At 43.4% G+C, this 18,654-nt stretch overlaps 1 protein-coding gene across 2 annotated transcripts in view; it reads left to right on the top strand.

Annotated features, from left to right (window-relative positions):
- The window catches only part of PIEZO2 (piezo type mechanosensitive ion channel component 2), a 496,788-nt gene that overhangs the window by 455,071 nt on the left and 23,063 nt on the right, over positions 1-18,654 (top strand). For both annotated transcript variants that reach the window (XM_066352258.1, XM_066352260.1), the window contains 7 exons: positions 2,217-2,696; positions 3,218-3,476; positions 7,138-7,320; positions 10,627-10,879; positions 12,045-12,177; positions 13,927-14,074; positions 14,387-14,601. In XM_066352258.1, coding sequence (XP_066208355.1) covers positions 2,217-2,696; positions 3,218-3,476; positions 7,138-7,320; positions 10,627-10,879; positions 12,045-12,177; positions 13,927-14,074; positions 14,387-14,601 — 1,671 coding nt within the window. The remainder of the gene's footprint in view (positions 1-2,216; positions 2,697-3,217; positions 3,477-7,137; positions 7,321-10,626; positions 10,880-12,044; positions 12,178-13,926; positions 14,075-14,386; positions 14,602-18,654) is intronic.

The raw sequence follows: 18,654 nt of genomic DNA, 5'->3' as shown, positions 1-18,654 counted from the left end.
AAAATGTGTCCAAAAAGGAAGAAACAGTTTTCTCATGATTCTATCAAATCATACATGCCATAGGGGGGGAAAAAATCTGAAAATGTGCCGTACATGGTCATTTTCTGAAACAGAATAAATCTGCCTACATTTTATATGTATATCTGACAGAAAAAGTCAGACTATAGGTTACCATTGATTTTTTTAAAAGAATGTTATATATATATATATATATATATAACAATGTGGCATTGTTATATATATATATATATAACAATGTGGCATATATATATATATGCCACATTTGTAGACTGTAATTTGTTTTGTTTGAAAAAGATGAATTTGGGTTTAAGTGTCCTCATTAAATCCTACCATAAAATAATAATTGTTTAAAAATGAAATTATTTGTATAAGATCCAAAAGCTCTTTTTTGAGTTTTTTTGAATGATCAACAGGGAACAGAAGCATCAGTTAATGGTAGTTATCCTGCCACTCAAATAACCCAATCCAAAACTAATATCAATTTTGGAAAATCAGAGGGTCATTAACTTCCTTTAGCTGGCAGCTACACTCTTAATACAGTGCTGCAGTATGCTGGAGCCGGGCAATGACGACGATGCCTTGGCAATGGGAGATGTCCCCTGGCTGACACGTGCTGTGCTATTCCACTCTGTTGATTCCTGAAGGTACCAGGATTTGTTGAATCCCTTCAGGAACAGACCAGATCCAAAACCATAGAGAGCATTCCTGTGGTGTTGGCTCTAGTGGTCTGGAAATTCCCTGGGGTGATCAGTCCATTTCATGGCCTTCCCAGGAGACTGTATCTAATAGAGGTAAGTCTTAGCAAAAACCCTCCTTGGCTTGGCATTCCAAGAGCCTTCTACATGTGCACACTTAGGGCCAAACCCTGGGACTATTAAAACACCCGAGCACATACTAAGAACTCACGCTAATCTGATTCTTCAGCCTCAGGACTCAGCCAGTCTCATTCATTTGTTCATTCATCTGTTCATTCACATATCTACACTGATGTCAATGCCAAGAAAATGGGTGCAATCTGTGCATTTGAGAATCTCAGTGTTTATGGACCCAAACGGCCCGTGTATGCCATTCAGATAACAGCATGTATTTCAGAATCTAATAAATTATAGTTCTATATCCACAGATTCCACATCTCCAGATGACTGTTGTCCCTCCCCCCTTTGGGGGCTGGATGTGTCCGAGGTAGACAATATTAAAAAGCACGTGCCATGACATTCCCTGGTATGGCAGCTCTGTTTCCATCTCCACCTTATCCTGCATGGACCTGGCAGGGACAGTGAGAAAATAAAACACAAAAAGGACAGGAGGCATGCAAGGGACAAGAACAAGAGGCCAAAAAGAGACAGTGAACATAAGGGTAGAGAGCTGACAGGAAGCGAGCGCTGGAAGGGAGCTTGCAGAAGATCAGCTGAAGTAGAGGGAAGGAGGGAGGGCAGGAGGGAGCTGAGGGTGGAGCCAGCAACCCCAAGGGATCACGGGGGCGGGGGAAGTGGTGGGCGTATCCCTGTGCAGAAAGAGTTCAGTGGGAGATGGTTGGAGCTGGAGATGGTGAAAATTCAGTCAAATGTAATAAGCACCAATAAGAAAAAAAGCAAAGGATGAAAAAACAGGGAGAAGGAACAAAGATGAAAGAAGTGTGCCCTTTTTTGATAAAGCATGCAGTTCTTTAGCCAACATTTTGTCATTCCTATCATCCTCTTCTGGATCAAGGGTGGGCCCTCTGCATAGAACCAAGGGTAGCGTTTACTTGGTCAGCACCAACAGACCCAAACTGGCAAAGCTGCTCATTCCCATATACAGCTTGCTTTAAAATGTACATAACGGTAGGTGTGCTCTACTACATCCTGACTTGGAGAGACACACTGGAACCCCTGGCTGCGGATCTCTCTATGAGTTTGAAACCTCAATGCACAGGTGGGTTTAGCAAGCCATGTGACTTTCTCTGGTTTTTCACCCGTGTGCACACGGTCAGCTCTTGAAATTAAGAGAGCGTGCTTGCAGTCTGCAGGCCAGATGCGACTAGGCTGAAGGGACAGTGCAGGTGGAACGCAGGGAGAGGAGAGGGAATGTGGTGTTGGATCTCTCACGTGTCTTGATGTTTTTCTTTGGGAGCTCTAAGAAGGTACCTTGAGAGTGTAGGGATTCGCAGGAGCTGCTTCTGAGCCAGGTCTGTGCCCGCCCCTCTCTCCCCACAGCGAGCCCACGCAGTGCACCATGCTGTATTCACGCCAGGGGACCACGGAAACCATAGAGGAGGTGGAGGCCGAGCAGGATGAGGTGGAGGCCACGCAGGACGAGGAGGCTGAGCCGGACCAGGAGGTGGGGATCCGAGACACCGACGACGAGGGCAGTGAGGCCGAGGTGGACATGGGTTCAGGTGGGCTCCCGGGGCCTGAAGAGGAGGGGCAGAAAGAGGCCGAGGAGGCCGAGGAGGCTGGCCTCACCCCAGACCCTGAGCTGCTGCGGTCCTCCACCGAGGAGGGCGACGTGGACGTGCCGCCGTCCTACAGCAAGGCGGTCAGCTTCGAGCGCCTGTCCTTCGACTCGCGGGATGACTCCGTGGGGCCGAGCCGCATGGCTGTCAGCCCCGACGACAGCCGCTCTGACAGGCTGGAGTCCAGCATCTTACCACCCCTGACCCATGAGCTGACGGCCAGCGAGCTGCTGCTGAACAAGTAAGAGCATCCGGGGGTCGGCATGGGTGGTTGCACACGGAAAAACCCACATGTTCAGAATGCTCGTCTACATGTTTGCAGCAAACGCAGCCTTCATTACTCATCATTCTGTAAACACAAAACTAGCTTCAGTGCCTCTGCCGCTGGGCAGTAGAACCAGCAAGACCCGTCAATAGGTTCTTGCTCACATTCCTACATTTTATATGTATATCTGACAGAAAAAGTCAGACTATAGGTTACCACTGATTATTTTAAAAGAATGTTAATATATATATATGCGCCACATTTGTAGACTAACTTGTTTTGTTTGAAAAAGATGAATTTGGGCTTAAGGGTCCTCATTAAATCCTACCATAAAATAATAATTGTTTAAAAATGAAATTATTTGCATAATAATTTCTGTAATGTAATGTTGTGTTTTCCAAAGCACTCCGCAACAGAGGAAGGGGGGAAGGAGCTGCAAAGTGGGGATCAGTACCTTGGAGAATTCAGACACCTGGGTGGTCATGTTTCTTCCGCAGGATGTTCCATGACGACGAGCTTGAAGAGTCGGAGAGGTTCTATGTGGGCCAGCCCCGGTTCCTGCTGCTCTTCTACGCCATGTACAACACGCTGGTGGCCCGCTCGGAAATGGTGTGCTACTTTGTGATTATCCTCAACCACATGGTCTCTGCCTCCATGATCACCTTGGTGCTGCCCATTCTGATCTTCCTCTGGGCCATGCTGTCTGTCCCCAGGCCCAGCAGACGCTTCTGGATGATGGCCATTGTCTACACAGAGGTGAGCTTTGAACGGACCCCTCCTGTGTGCTGCTCAGACATTTCCTCTAGGTGAGCCTGCCTGAGCCCCACATGCTGTTACACAGAACAATCAGTTATATAGATAGTCTTAGAGAGACAAATGAATATCAGTGACAGTTATCTAGTGCTGGTAATTCTAGATATCTTTGACATTTCATACCTCACACAAGGTAGGTGTGCTAATATCATTCATATTTAGTAGATAAGAACCAGCTCTAATAATGTTAAATAATTGGCCCAAAGTGACCCAGCGGGTGAGTGGTGGGGCAGACTCCTGGATCCTGGTTGGCTGTCCGGCGACAGGAACCACAAAGGTAACAGCGGAGCTGTACAGGGCAGAACCCAGCACAGTGCCTGGGGCTGGGGCAGTTCCCCGAATGCATGCTGAATTAAACAATGCAGCAAGCGCTTTGAACAGCAGCAAGGATAGGTCCCATTTTCAAACTTGGGCCAGTTTCCGCACATCAAAACACAAGTTATATAATAACCCACTTAAAAATCTGAATGATTGCCCTAGCCGATTGGCTCAGTGGTAGAGTGTCAACCTGGCGTGTGGATGTCCTGGGTTCTATTCCCGGTCAGGGCACCCAGGAGAGGTGACCATCTGCTTCTTCTCCCCTGTTTCCCCTTTTCTCTCTCTCTCTCTCTCTCTCTCTTCCTCCTTCTCTCTCTCTTTCCCTCCCACAGCTATGGCCGATTGGTTCAAGTGCTTTGCCCCAGGTGCTGAGGGTAGTTCCATGGAGCCTCTGCCTCAGGAGCTGAAAATAGCTCGGTTGTGAGCATGGCCCCAGATGGGGTTGCCAGGTGGATCCCGACAGGGCACATGCAGGAGTCTGTATCTCCATCTTCCCTCCTCTCACTTAAAAAATAAATAAATAAATAAATAAATAAATAAATAAATAAATAAATTTTAATGGATAAATAAATAAATAAATAATCTGAATGACAAAAATGGAGAATTACCAGCCTATTTCTATCACAGGTGAGGGGACAAAAGACACTATCCAATTGTACCTGCTTTTCTATCCTGCCCTATCAAATGCAGAGAAGATCAGAAATTCCCATGACAATCATAAAACTGAAATAAAAGGAAGCTCTTAGACTTTGTGCCTTGGGCTATGCTGGATCTTTGTGTTAGGTTTATGCAAAAGGAAAGGGTTTTCACTAACAGTGGTACTTAATTCTAAAAGGTGCTTTCTTCTTAAAGGCTAGTACTCAGCATGGATGTACCATCTGAGTCTAGAAATTGTGTAGATGTATAAGTATTTCAACAGTAAAATTAAAACAAAGTTACATATTAAATCATTTCAAAAGTATTCAATTTAAAGTATTGATATCATGTACCTTATTTTCATAATAAAATAAAAGCTGTAAAGCCAAATGTATATCTATTACTTTAATTAGCCTATCACAATCTTGCCAAAAGAATTGTTCTTAAATATTACTTCCGTTATGTCATTTCATGACCCAGGATGTAAATGACTTCCTCATTAGAGAATGGCTACACCCTCTAACATCTCAGTGAGAGGAAGTTTCTCACCCAGAAGTAAAGTAAGAGCAGGTACTGAGAATGCAGAATGGGACAAGAGCTACTTATATACAGCTTTCATCATAAAAATAAAAATCGTCCTGGTTAAGTTAAATTTGGGTTCTCCATTTTGAGAAGAAGTGAAAAATTAAGTTGATGTTAATTCACTCCACAATGTGAATTATGCTCAGCATGAGAATACAATGATGAGTTTTTAAAAAAAGAAAAAGCTGGCCCTGGCCGGTTGGCTCAGCGGTAGAGCGTTAGCCTGGCTTGCGGGGGACCCAGGTTGGATTCCAGGCCAGGGCACATGGGAGAAGCGCCCATTTGCTTCTCCACCCCCTCCCTCCTTCCTCTCTGTCTCTCTCTTCCCCTCCCGCAGCCAAGGCTCCATTGGAGCAAGGATGGCCAGGGCGCTGGGGATGGCTCCTTGGCCTCTGCCCCAGGCGCTGGAGTGGCTCTGGTCATGGCAGAGCGACGCCCCGGAGGGGCAGAGCATCGCCCCCTGGTGGGCAGAGCTTCGCCCCTGGTGGGCGTGCTGGGTGGATCCCGGTCGGGCGCATGCGGGAGTCTGTCTGACTGTCTCTCCCCGTTTCCAGCTTCAGAAAAACACAAAAAAAAAATAAAAAAGCTATTTCTGCTTCCCAATGGCTCACAGACTACTGTGGCAAATAGAAGTGATGTAAATAAGAATTGCCCCACAACTGATGCAAAACTGCATCAGAGAAGATACAGAGTTAGACTGGAGCTGTGCCCCATGCAGCCTGGGGGAATGTGGGGAGAGGTTAGACAGCACGGGAGTGACTTCTCAGTGGAAGAGAGCTTAGAGCTGAGTCTTAAGAGGTGAGTATAAAGTCACCAAAGGAAGAAAAGCAAAGAGAGCACCAGTCATTGGGAATAAGCCATGCAAAGAAACACAGGCATATGACGACCTGGCAAATGCCCAGAATGACAGGTGGCTTACGATGGCTGGAAGGTAGGTTATGAGTGGAGAGCGCAGCTGCAGGAGCTTGAGAATGTCAACAGGGTTTATGCTCAGAACTTATCCCCACGGTACCGAAGGGTTTAAACAGGGGCATGACTCAATTGGATTTGTGGTTTTGCAAGTTTTTATACAGAACGGAAGTGAGCACATGGAGACCAGCTAGGACACCATTGTAACTATCTGCATGAGAAGTAATAAGGTCTGGATGCAGTGGTGATGAGGCTGAAGATGAGTGGGTACACGAGGTTTTAGTAATTGAGTAAAACTAGGTAGGGTGCAGGGGAGAAGGGGAGAGGCAAGGAGGGCCTGCAGGCTTCTGCTTTGGAATTTGGTATGTGGGGATGTCATTCACTAAGATAAGAAAACAGGACTGTTCTTTGCGGAAGTTTGACTAAGAAGACAAGAGAGAGAGAAGAGCTGTAGGAAGACTCTAAGTCAAGAGAGGGCTTTTAAAAGTATTTTTATTGATGAATTGTGTATGTTGCAATGAACTCCCAATAGACATAGAGGTATGCCTAAATGAAACCCGTCAATTTTCTCATTTGCCCTCCTCTCTCAACATACCTCTTTTCTACATATTTATACACTTACACCAGCACAACTGGCTAGTTTCTCTTGTTTATTTCTATTTCTTCTTGAGAAGAAATTCTAGTGAACAATTAAGTAGTGGGAAGAAAAAGATCGGAGTACAGTGAAAATTGTGTACATCAAAAGTATGATATGTTCATAAAGATTACAAATTAATGTAATACGTAAAAAAATGAAGACAAACATTATTCTTTTCTTGTATCCTAATTACTGTATTTTAATAGTTGGATAATTATATATGTATCAGTTAAATCAGAGCTTACTCCTCAAAAATAGAGGAAATTATTTTAGCAGTGTCATGAGTAATCTGACTGACCCTGATATTTCTATGATCAAAAAAGGCATTCCCAAGGGTAAGATTTAGCTGCTGTTCTGAAGTCTATAAGAATAATAATGTGATTATTCCACATAATTGTGTGCATTCCATCATCAAAACTGCGAAATGGATTTTTCTTAGTTTTTCTTTTCCTTTTTTGTATTGCTTTTTCTACTATATAACTATTCTTACAAAGAATTTTATTTTTTATCATCCACATGTAGGTGACAATTGTGGTCAAGTATTTCTTCCAATTTGGGTTTTTCCCCTGGAATAAGCGTGTGGAGTTACACAAGGATAAACCTTACCACCCACCTAATATCATAGGTGTGGAAAAGAAAGACGGTTATGTTCTTTATGATCTCATTCAGCTCCTGGCTCTGTTCTTCCATCGATCAATTTTAAAGGTACTGTACGTTAACAGTTAACCAGGGCATGTTGATAGTTGCTGTCCCTGTAATATTCCTAGAGAATGTGAACACTAGGATTGGTGATAGTGCTGAGGGACCAGGGGGTGGCATCTTCTTGGATGCTTTTTTTTTTTAATGGTTATATTCATTTTATTCATTTAGTGGATATTTTCTCTAATGCTCTGTGCTCAGTAATGAAACTTATGAATCTGGGAGCAGATTTCCCCATATTTCTATCCTGTGTTAAACATATAATAATTAATGCCTGATATACTAATTTCTACTCCTAGTTTCAGGCAGAACATCAGAGAGTTACAATGTGAAGTGGATCATATTGCTTTTCATCTCCATCCCATCCTGTGCCTGCCTTCTTCTGGTAGCATTTCTCTCACTGGGTATTTTCTTTGTTGGGAAACCATTCGCTTTAGTGAGAGATCGTTTAGTAATCCGTCTGGGGTGGCCAGTGCTGTGTCTTACTTCCTATCAGCTCTCTGTTACGAAAACTGTCACACTGCTCTGGCAAGACTTGCCCTCAGAATGACCTGTCTCAGGTTAAGTAACTCTTGTCATCCTCCTGAGCAACTATGTAGGTTTTTTTCTTCTTGTACACTATGAACTATAAGCTAAGCTTGTAAATATATAAACTATGCTACTCAATGATAAATATTAGAAATTATTGCATAGTATACATTTTATGTGTTGATGTAGTTATTGTCACAGCCTTACTTTTCTTCCTTTACTTTAACCTTGTCTCCTTTTATAAAACATTTAAACTAATTTAATAAGTAGTATCTTTATTAGTTCCTTTTTAGAATAAACTTGACCTAAATTAATACATATACACACATATATACACATGCACACATATATATGTAATAGTGTGTTCAACTTCTGTTCTACTCTATTTCAAAGTTCAAGGTTTGCAAAGGTATGTTATTCAAAAAAACCAGTTAGCCAACATTGAATATGCCCGAAAGCTTTGGTTTTGCTGATGAATATGTTAATTTTCTGAATTAATCCACTTTACTAATTAAATTTTGAATATATTGATCTTATATTTTTCGTTCTAGAAATTATTTAAAATATAGTCAATATTTAAAAGATAATGATATAATTTTGGCCACTTTATAATTTATCTTGCAACTTTTGTATCATTTTGCATGGTCCTTTAAAAATTCTTATAAACCTTTAGGCACTTTTACTACTTTTTGCAAATAGTCAAATGTTTTAAAGTTACAATTTTACATTTAAAGTATACAATAAACAAAATTTTAGTGTTTTGTGTTGATATACTTTGATTTCTTCACTGAAAATTTCATTTACATGGTGAATGTATAAGATTTGAGGTACTGGTATTATGCTGAAATTTTGGATAATCATATGAAAAATACTTTTGGAATGATAATTCTTTTCATGAGAAGACCAAACTACCCTACAAATTTTTTGGTAGAAAAACCTCTTATAAAATGCTGCTATGGAAACCAAACAATAAAAACTATGTAAAACTTTGAAAAGTAGTTAAACCTATCCTATTTAGTATTAAGTGCTGCAATTTTATAAATAATTAGAAGAATTAATAAACTTAAATATACTATTAAGAATGTAGGGAAAGACTCAAAATATTAATGTTAAAATGTTGGCAAAAGTCAAAACAACTTTTAAAGTGATTTGAAAGAAATCAGTATAAACTAAAAAATCTCAATGATAGCTAAAATGTTTATTTATAAAAATGCATTCATTTAATGTTTAAAAACAGCCTGACCAGGCGGTGGTGCAGTGGATAGAGCATCAGACTGGGATGCGGAGGACCCAGGTTTGAGACCCCGAGGTCGCCATCTTGAGCATGGGCTCATCTGGTTTGAGCAAAGCTCACCAGCTTGGACCCAATGTCACTGGCTCGAGAAAGGGGTTACTTGGTCCACTGTAGCCCCACAGTCAAGGCACATATGAGAAAGCAATCAATGTACAACTAAGGTGTTGCAATGAAAAACTGATAATTGATGCTTCTCATCTCTCTCCATTCCTGTCTGTCTGTCCCTATCTGTCCCTCTCTCTGACTCTCTCTCTGTCTCTGTAAAAAATAATAATAATATCTATATATAGATATATAGATATAGATAGATAGATAGATAGATAGATAGATAGATAGATAGATAGATATTTAAGAATAATTAAATTAGTGAATTGGTTTTTTTGACCAACCGAATTTTGTCAAATTGGCCTGGAGCTCTTCTCTGCAGAAGTATGTCAGAGGGAGGATTGGTCAGAACGTTGGGGAATCGACGCAGAGCCTGGCAGTCGGGCAGTGAGCTAGCTCACTGGGGAGCTTTGTCCAACAGCAGCAAGGTCGTCATTGTAAGGGTGACTTTCAGTCCAGGAAGCATCTTACTCCAGCAAGGCTCCTGCATTCCCAGCCTCCTTTTCTACTATCACTCCTCCCCTCTTAATCAGCCCCTTTTATCCCATTTCTTTGAGGCAAACCCGGGCTCTGTAGGATGCAACATAATCTCTGTCTCACATGTGGGCCGACATTTCTTAAGTAAAGTATTTCAGCTCTGTTTCTGAGTCAGCCATGGATGACTCAAGTATTCACATCTTGTTATACAGGCTTGGGAGGGGACAGTAGCACTGTTCAAGCACAGACATTTGGTAAACAGGGCAGCAGGGCTAAATTCACCCACTGATACTTCAAGTTGATGCTTGGAATACTAGTTGTAAGCATAGAGATGTGTTCCGGAAAGTGCTGTCACTCAAAGAATAAGTAAAGTGATTACGTATAATTTTACCTTTTCTCCATCTGCCCAAATCATCTGTCTCCATTTCAGTTAATTGGCCAAACTCTTATCATCCACACCCACTCATTTCCACTCTACTGGGACTACCATAATATTATATATAATAAGAGTTCCCAGAATCCCTCCCCATCGCTGGTTTTCTAATCCTTTCTTTTTCATTTCAGCTTTATTGAGGTATAACTGACAAATAAAATTATAAAATATTTAAACTGTACATCATGGTGATTAGATAAATATATACATTGTGAAAGGACTCCCCCATCTAGTTAATTAACACACTCATCACCTCACAAATTTATTTTTAACAAGAACATTTAAGTTCCACTCTCTCCACGAATTTGTTACATAGCAACAGATAATAACACAACACAATCAACTCTAGTCACTCTGTTTTACCTTCGGTTTTCTAATCTCGGGAGACAGTTTGTTGGATGAGCTATTGTAGGTCAGAGTACACGCGCCTTCTCCTGAAATGGCACTCTGAAGTGTCCCTCCCCTATTTCCACAGTGTCACGGCTTATGGGATGAAGATGACATTACCGACAGCAGCACCGACAAGGAAGACTCGGAGGACGAGCTATCCCTCAGTCACGGCAGAAGGGCTTCCTCTGATTCTCTGAAATCCATCAACCTGGCCGCGTCCACAGAGTCAGTGCACGTGTCCTTCCCGGAGCAGCCGACGGCTGTCCGAAGGAAGCGTTCTGGCAGCAGCTCCCAGATATCCCAGAGATCCAGCTTTTCTTCAAATAGGTCCCAAAGAGGTATCCCGGGGCTGGAAATACCAACCGAGCTGTCTCCTTTTCCTGGTGCCAGTATGTCTGGGGTAGGGGAGTTTGTTGGGTGCTACCAAGGAGACAGGTGAAAACAAAGTGCTTTGACATCAGACAAACCCCAATCAGATCCTGGATTAGTTGCACATGTGACCTAGGGCAGTCGTATTATTGCTCCAAATAGCAGATTCCTTCTGGAACAGGGAGTTCAGATAATTGTGAAAAGCGACCAGCATACCGCTTGAGACCTAATAAATGTAGGACCCACGATAGTTTTAAAATCATAACCACACATTCTGCTGAGTGTGTCCAGAGTGCTGGAAATCACAATTCAATTCAAGAACATATTTAGATATTATTGATGGGAACTTTTAGCCACACTATCTAGTAATTTTTCCACCTAATTATGAATTTCTTACTAAACAGTGAATACAATCAGAATATATGCCTTACAGTTGCCAGTCTAGGAATGATTGCGTGTTTGTATTTATAGCACTTCTGTCTGAAACTTACCAAATGCTGTGTAGAGTCGTGCCATGCATAATGACTGTTCAGGCGATGATGTACCACATACACAATGGTGGTATGCCATAAAGCCTAGCTATGTAGGGGGCTGTACCATCTAGAGTTGTGTACACTCTCTGGTGTTCACACAACCACAAAATTGCCTACTGATACATTTTTTCAGAATGTAGCCCCAATTAATGTGTCATTAATTGGTGCATGACTGGATTCACCAGAAGATATTTTTCAGGCAGATGCTAGAACATCATCTCATATGCTTTTTACAGTTAGGGAAATTAGGACATGAAAAAAGGGTTGAGTCACGGACCCAATCTGAAAAGCCTGCAACCTAGGACCCCAGTTAGCACTACAAAAGCTGTTCTTTGAATGTATTTCTTCCGGGGAACAGAGGTCACATAATAATCCAGGAAAAAGTCAGCATTGGGTATAAAAAACCCCGGATGCATTTTACTGCTGACACAGTTGAGAGAGCAGATTCCACTTTTTCAGTCACTGTTCTTACAGGCTTGTGTGTTCTTCCCTCTGAAACAGCGTCAAGCCACCCATCTGCCATGTGGGCCCCGGGAGCTCCTGTGGCTCCTGTGTCAACATGCCCGTGCCTCACAGTGCGTCTCGGTCTCTTCCTTTCCAGGCAGCACGAGCACCCGCAACAGCAGTCAAAAAGGAAGCAGTGTTTTGAGCATCAAGCAAAAAAGCAAAAAAGAACTTTATATGGAAAAGCTTCAAGAACATTTAATCAAAGCAAAAGCATTCACCATAAATAAGTGAGTGCATGCAAACCCTTGGGTTATAGGTTTTATTTTAGGGCTGGGGAACTTTGGGAAATAATTGATAACAATTCATTGAAGTAAACAGAGAAGTGGTTTCTGATATCACACATATCATCTTCTTAAGGCATGAAAAAATGGACTCATTATTATATTATTCTGAAAAATCAATTTTTAATAAGTGCGATTCATTTTTATATTCATTGCATTTATAAACACACATTTTCTGTTTGAACAGGATAAATAAGTAATTTCAGAAGCTCACAGTATGTAATTCCAGTCATTATCATGGGAAAGTATACTGGACAGAGATGAATTTTTTTAACTTATTTTTATTAATTTTAATGCAGTGACATTGATAAATCAGGGTACATATGTTCTAAGAATACATCTCCAGATTATTTTGACATTTGATTATGCTGCATACCCCTCCCCCAAAGTCAAATTGTCTTCTATCACCTTCTAGCTGGTTTTCTTTGTGCCCCTCTCCTCCCCCCACCCCCTTTCTCTCCTTCCTCGCCCCCTCCCAACCCCCCCACCCCACCCCCTGTTACCATCACATTCTTGTCCATGTCTCTGAGTCTCATTTTTATGTCCCATCTATGTATGGAATCATATAGTTCTTAGTTTTTTCTGATTTACTTATTTCACTCCATACAATGTTATCAAGGTCCATCCATGTTGTTGTAAATGATCCGATGTCATCATTTCTTATGGCTGAGTAGTATTCCATAGTATATATGTACCAAAGCTTTTTAATCCACTTGTCCACTGATGGACACTTGGGCTATTTCCAGATCTTCGCTATTGTGAACAATGCTGCCATAAACATGGGGGTGCATTTCTCCTTGGACAGAGAAGAATTCGATGTCAAAGCTTTAGACATACAATCTCATCCTACTGAGGGGAAACTGAGGCACGTGGTAGAGAAATAGTTTGTCCATTGTCATATAGTCGGTCTCCAGCAAATATACAGGTTGTTCACAAGTGTCAAGAACACAGACAAGCAACCACTGAGAAGGCAAAAGAAAGGACACAAAGCAAGGCTGGTCCTGGATATGGGTTCTGAGACCAGGGGGGTCATCTATACCTGAACGTGGCCTAGAACTGAAGGCAAAACCCAGAGCACAGTAAAGATAGGGCAGAAGCTGGGCAGACAAGCCAGGCCAGGAGGAGACAGTAACACAGGACAGAGCAAGGAGAACTCAATGCCCAGGGCACCACCTGGGAACCGAGGGAGGCCCAAGACCCTGAAAGGGGAGGACAGGGCTTCCTAACGATGACCTGGGGCCTGATCAGCACTTACGCTATAAGTATTCCCATTGCTTTCTCATCCCAGTCCTGTGCTTCAGGTCTGAGGATTCTGTCATTTTATAGAAGAGAAAATGAAAACAAGGAGAGTTCAATAGCATGCTCAAGGTCTCACAGGTGGAGTGTAATTGAATCAGGTGACAAATTGTTCTTTTAAATTTCAGGGCTTTGTATCATTCTGTTACATATCAGGCAAGAGAAAAGCTCTGTCTTCCCACCATCAAAAAGGGCTGTAGTTCCCACCTTGGTAGTAAGCTTGTATACAATACACCTGGTTAGAGCGAGAGCCGCCGCCCAGCAGGACTGTCCGGATGCCGAGAGAGACATTCAGCCTGATTGAAAAGAGAAGTGTAGAGGAGCCGAGTGACTGTGGTATCTGCTCTTCTCTTCACTTCTGCCTTTCCTGAAGCAAGTGGGCTGGTCTCTCTTTTGCAGGACACTGCAAATATATGTGCCCATCAGACAGTTCTTCTACAACCTCATCCACCCGGACTACAGTGCCGTGACAGACGTGTATGTGCTTATGTTCCTGGCTGACACTGTTGACTTCATCATCATCGTCTTTGGCTTTTGGGCCTTTGGGGTAGGTAAAGGCCACCACATAGACCAGCGGTTCTCAACCTGTGGGTCGCGACCCCAGCGGGGTCGCCTAAAGCCATCGGAAAATACATAATGCATATCAGGTATTTACATTCCGAACTATAACTGTAGCAAAATTACAGGTATGAAGTAGCCACCAAAATTATTTTTTGGTTTGGGGTCACCGCAACATGAGGAACTGCATTGCGGGGTCACGGCGTTAGAAAGGTTGAGAACCACTGACATAGGCAATGTCTAATAGCGATGCTTCCGTGTGAAATGCCACTCAGGCCTGAATCTGTTGACTTCTCCCCAGAAACACTCAGCAGCAGCAGACATCACCTCTTCCCTGTCTGAAGACCAAGTCCCTGGGCCGTTTCTGGTGATGGTCCTCATCCAGTTTGGAACCATGGTGGTGGACCGAGCCCTATACCTCAGGAAGACCGTATTGGGAAAGGTCATTTTCCAGGTCATTCTTGTGTTTGGAATTCACTTCTGGATGTTCTTCATCTTGCCTGGCGTGACAGAGAGGTAAGATCTTTGGAAGCTGGAGCCAAGGGCCCACAATGCAACGAATTTCGGAAGGTTATCGCTCCACATGCACAGCAGAGTCACCAGGCACAGGCCGAGGGATGGCAAAGCAGCTCCATGGGCAGGAGACGCTGGAGCGTTTAATAACTGTTAAATTCAATGTGCATCCGAAGTGTAAACGCATTCTGCAAAATCTTTTCATTGCTTGTTTATATATATATATATATATATATATTCAAAGAAATAGGGTCTTCAGAACAACAGAGGTGACAACCTTAAGGATCAGAGCAAATCAAAGGTTATTATGTTGTGATTGTTTCTACACATTAACACAGCAATCTTCAACAAGCGTGCCACAGGAATTTTTAAAACATGGGATACCTAACTATTTAGTCAGGTGCACTGACCTCTTTTCCCTTAGACTGTCAAATAAAAAAATGACAAAGGCCAATACAACAATAGCTCCTCAGTGTGAATGAATCAAAATTATACTATCTTTTTTGTCAGATCGGCAATAAAAATATATTTATTGGTGTGCTAAAGAATTTTAGTAATCAGTTTATCTATGCTGTGAGATGAAACAGGTTGCAAACTGCTGCCTTGTAGATGCATGTATTGGGACATAGTCTTAGGAAGAGAGGACACGAGACTGTCATATGAGAAGTGGATGAGAAAAATGCAGACTGTTTAACTGGTAGAAGAAAATGTAGCCCTGGCTGGTTGGCTCAGCGGTAGAGCGTCGGCCTAGCGTGCGGAGGACCCGGGTTCGATTCCCGGCCAGGGCACACAGGAGAAGCGCCCATTTGCTTCTCCACCCCTCCGCCGCGCCTTCCTCTCTGTCTCTCTCTTCCCCTCCCGCAGCCAAGGCTCCATTGGAGCAAAGATGGCCCGGCGCTGGGGATGGCTCTGTAGCCTCTGCCCCAGGCGCTGGAGTGGCTCTGGTCGCAACATGGCGACGCCCAGGATGGGCAGAGCATCGCCCCCTGGTGGGCAGAGCTTCGCCCCTGGTGGGCGTGCCGGGTGAATCCTGGTCGGGCGCATGCGGGAGTCTGTCTGACTGTCTCTCCCCGTTTCCAGCTTCAGAAAAATAAAAAAATAAATAAATAAATAAATAAATAAATAAATAAATAAATAAATAAAAAAAGAAGAAAATGCAGAGGATGGTGGAGGGCAGATGATACTAGTGTCTGCCACGCAGGGTAAGTGTGCGGGCCGAGTAGCAGCGTTTGGGGAGCGCCAGGCACAGTCTCAGCGCACAGAGAGGGAGGAACGCAGACCCAAGAAGCCACGACGCTGCTGCTGTTACCACCACTACTGCCTCTGGTTAAGACGGGCTAGAGATGGGAGATTTAAAAAGAGTAGCCTAAAGTCTGAGAGTGAGAGGCCTGCTAAGATCCTAGAAAGCTGCTAACACCATTTTCCCCTACATCACCTGGAACCCTAAGCATCTTCTGTGTTGAGCTTCTTCAGTTTCCCAAGGGTACCATGTCGTCCCAAATCTCAAAGCTCTTCTGCTGTCACCCCTTCTCTCCAACCTCCAACCCACAGTGCCCGTTACATCTTAACCCTGATACCATTTTTCCCCGGGTTTTCCCACCACTCACTTCTACCCAAAATAATACTTGGGACAAATTGAGTTCTTAATGCATGAACAGATAAATGTGTTGATTGATAATGCAAGGGAGACAGCTATAAACAGGAACTATCAGTTCTGTTAGGTTATGAAAGTAAAGGGCCCACAGAAGGGGAACATGGAAGTGTTCGTTTAATGCAATAGGAATGATATTTTTAATAAACATATTATTAGAAGTCTTTATGTGCAACACTAATTTGACTTAATCATTAGAGTCATTCATAGCCTTATGTATAACGTGTCAATGAGGTGGACTAATACCATTTTTTTTTTTGTATTTTTTCGAAACTGGAAACGGGGAGGCAGTCAGACAGATTCCCGCATGTGCCCGACCGGGATCCACCCGGCATGCCCACCAGAGGGGGATGCTCTGCCCATCTGGGGCATCGCTTTGCTGCAATCAGAGCTATTCTAGTGCCTGAAGCAGAGGCCACAGAGCCATCCTCAGTGCCCAGGCAAACTTTGCTCCAGTGGAGCCTTGGCTGTGGGAGTGAAGAGAGAGACAGAGAGAAAGGAGAGGGGGAGGGGTGGAGAAGCAGATGAGCGCTTCTCCTGTGTGCCCTGGCCGGGAATCAAACCCGGGACTCCTGCATGCCAGGCCAATGCTCTACCACTGAGCCAACCAGCCAGGGCCACTAATACCATTTTTTAGAAGTGTGAATAGAAAATAATGAAAATGGATTTTAGCTGCCTTGCTCATAAATTGACTGAAGTGTAATTCGTAATGAGGAAATCCAGCTCTAATGATGCTGGAGCTAAATATCTGTTTTTAACTGAATGTTTAGACTCTGACCTTTTAATTTTAGTATAAAAATTATTGCTTTATATTAATAACTGGTAGCAATGCAAAATATTTTCAAAGTAAAAATGAAATTAAGTCTGACCAAGCAGTGGTGCAGTGGATAAAGCATTGGCCTGGGATAGTGAGGACCCAAGTTTGAAACCCCAAGATTACTGCCTGAGCCCAGGCTTAAGCACAGGGTCACCAGCTTGAGCGCGGGATCATAGGCATAACCCCATGGTCACTGCCTTGAGCTCAAGGTTACTGGCTTGAGCAAGGGGTCACTGGCTCAGCTGGAGCCCCCCCCATAAGGCACATATGCAAAAGCAATCAATAAACAACTAAGGTGCTGCAATAAAGAATTTATGCTTCTCATCTCTCTCTCTTCCTGTCTCTGTCCCTGTCTGTTCCTCTCTGTCTCCCTCTGTGTGTGTGTGTGTGTGTGTGTCTCTCTCTCTCTCTCTCTCTTTCACTTAAAAATAAATAAATTAAGATCATTTTTCTGGAGTGTAAAGTAGTACTAACTAAACAAAAGATTGTTAACTAGAAGATCCTCAGAAGCCCAGTAAGTCTTCTGTTACGCACTGTATTTTGAGAGAGTAAATATATTTCAGACAATAAAAATAATTCAGATTAAGGCAAGCTCTTTGTCATTCAGCTAACTGTTGGTGAGACCAGACTCCCCATCCCAGGCCTCTTGGCCCTACTGTATGCTGTACATACTATATGCGATACCCCTCTCCTCATGGGAGGCATCTCATACTTGCTTACAAGCAGATCTTTTTTTTTTTTTTTTTTTTGGTATTTTTCCGAAGCTGGAAATGGGAAGAGACAGTCAGACAGACTCCCGCATGCGCCTGACCGGGATCCACCCGGCACACCCACCAGTGGCGATGCTCTGCCCACCAGGGGGCGACGCTCTGCCCCTCCGGGGCGTCGCTCTGCCGCGACCAGAGCCACTCTAGCGCCTGGGGCAGAGGCCAAGGAGCCATCCCCAGCGCCCGGGCCATCTTTGCTCCAATGGAGCCTCAGCTGCGGGAGGGGAAGAGAGAGACAGAGAGGAAGGAGGGGGGGGTGGAGAAGCAAATGGGTGCTTCTCCTATGTGCCCTGGCCGGGAATCGAACCCGGGTCCCCCACACGCCAGGCCGACGCTCCACCGCTGAGCCAACCAGCCAGGGCCCCAAGCAGATCTTTTAAAAACACATAGCCAACTATTTCACTGTGCAGTGTCAAGAATTTGACCATTCCAGTCCTAGAAGAGAGCCTCAGAGCCCCAGAGCAAGGATCTCTGCCTTGTCCTTACAGGGGAGCCTCCAAAAAGACCAGTGCTTCCAAATATACCACAGTTGTGAAGCCACAGAGATTCACTTTTAGCGGGATCAAACCACCAAATATACTGCTCCCAAAAATGAGGGGAGATTTCAAAATGAATATGAAGTGATAAAAAAAGAAGCATTTTGATTTTTTTTATTAAACAAGAAGAGCAGAAAAGCAAACAAGTCAAAGAAAGTTCAATTATGCAAATGAGATGCAAAACCAACTTTTATTTCATTGGTGAAGATGCACTGTACAAAAGGCTGAAAGTACTGGAGTATCTGCATGTTCTCTGATCCCCTAATTTTTGTGAGCAGTGTATTT

The sequence above is a fragment of the Saccopteryx leptura genome, chromosome 11, assembly GCF_036850995.1.
Source record: "Saccopteryx leptura isolate mSacLep1 chromosome 11, mSacLep1_pri_phased_curated, whole genome shotgun sequence".
Classification (NCBI taxonomy): Eukaryota; Metazoa; Chordata; class Mammalia; order Chiroptera; family Emballonuridae; genus Saccopteryx; species Saccopteryx leptura.
Note: the sequence above shows the minus strand (reverse complement) of the source record. Positions and strands in the feature narration are given on the sequence as shown.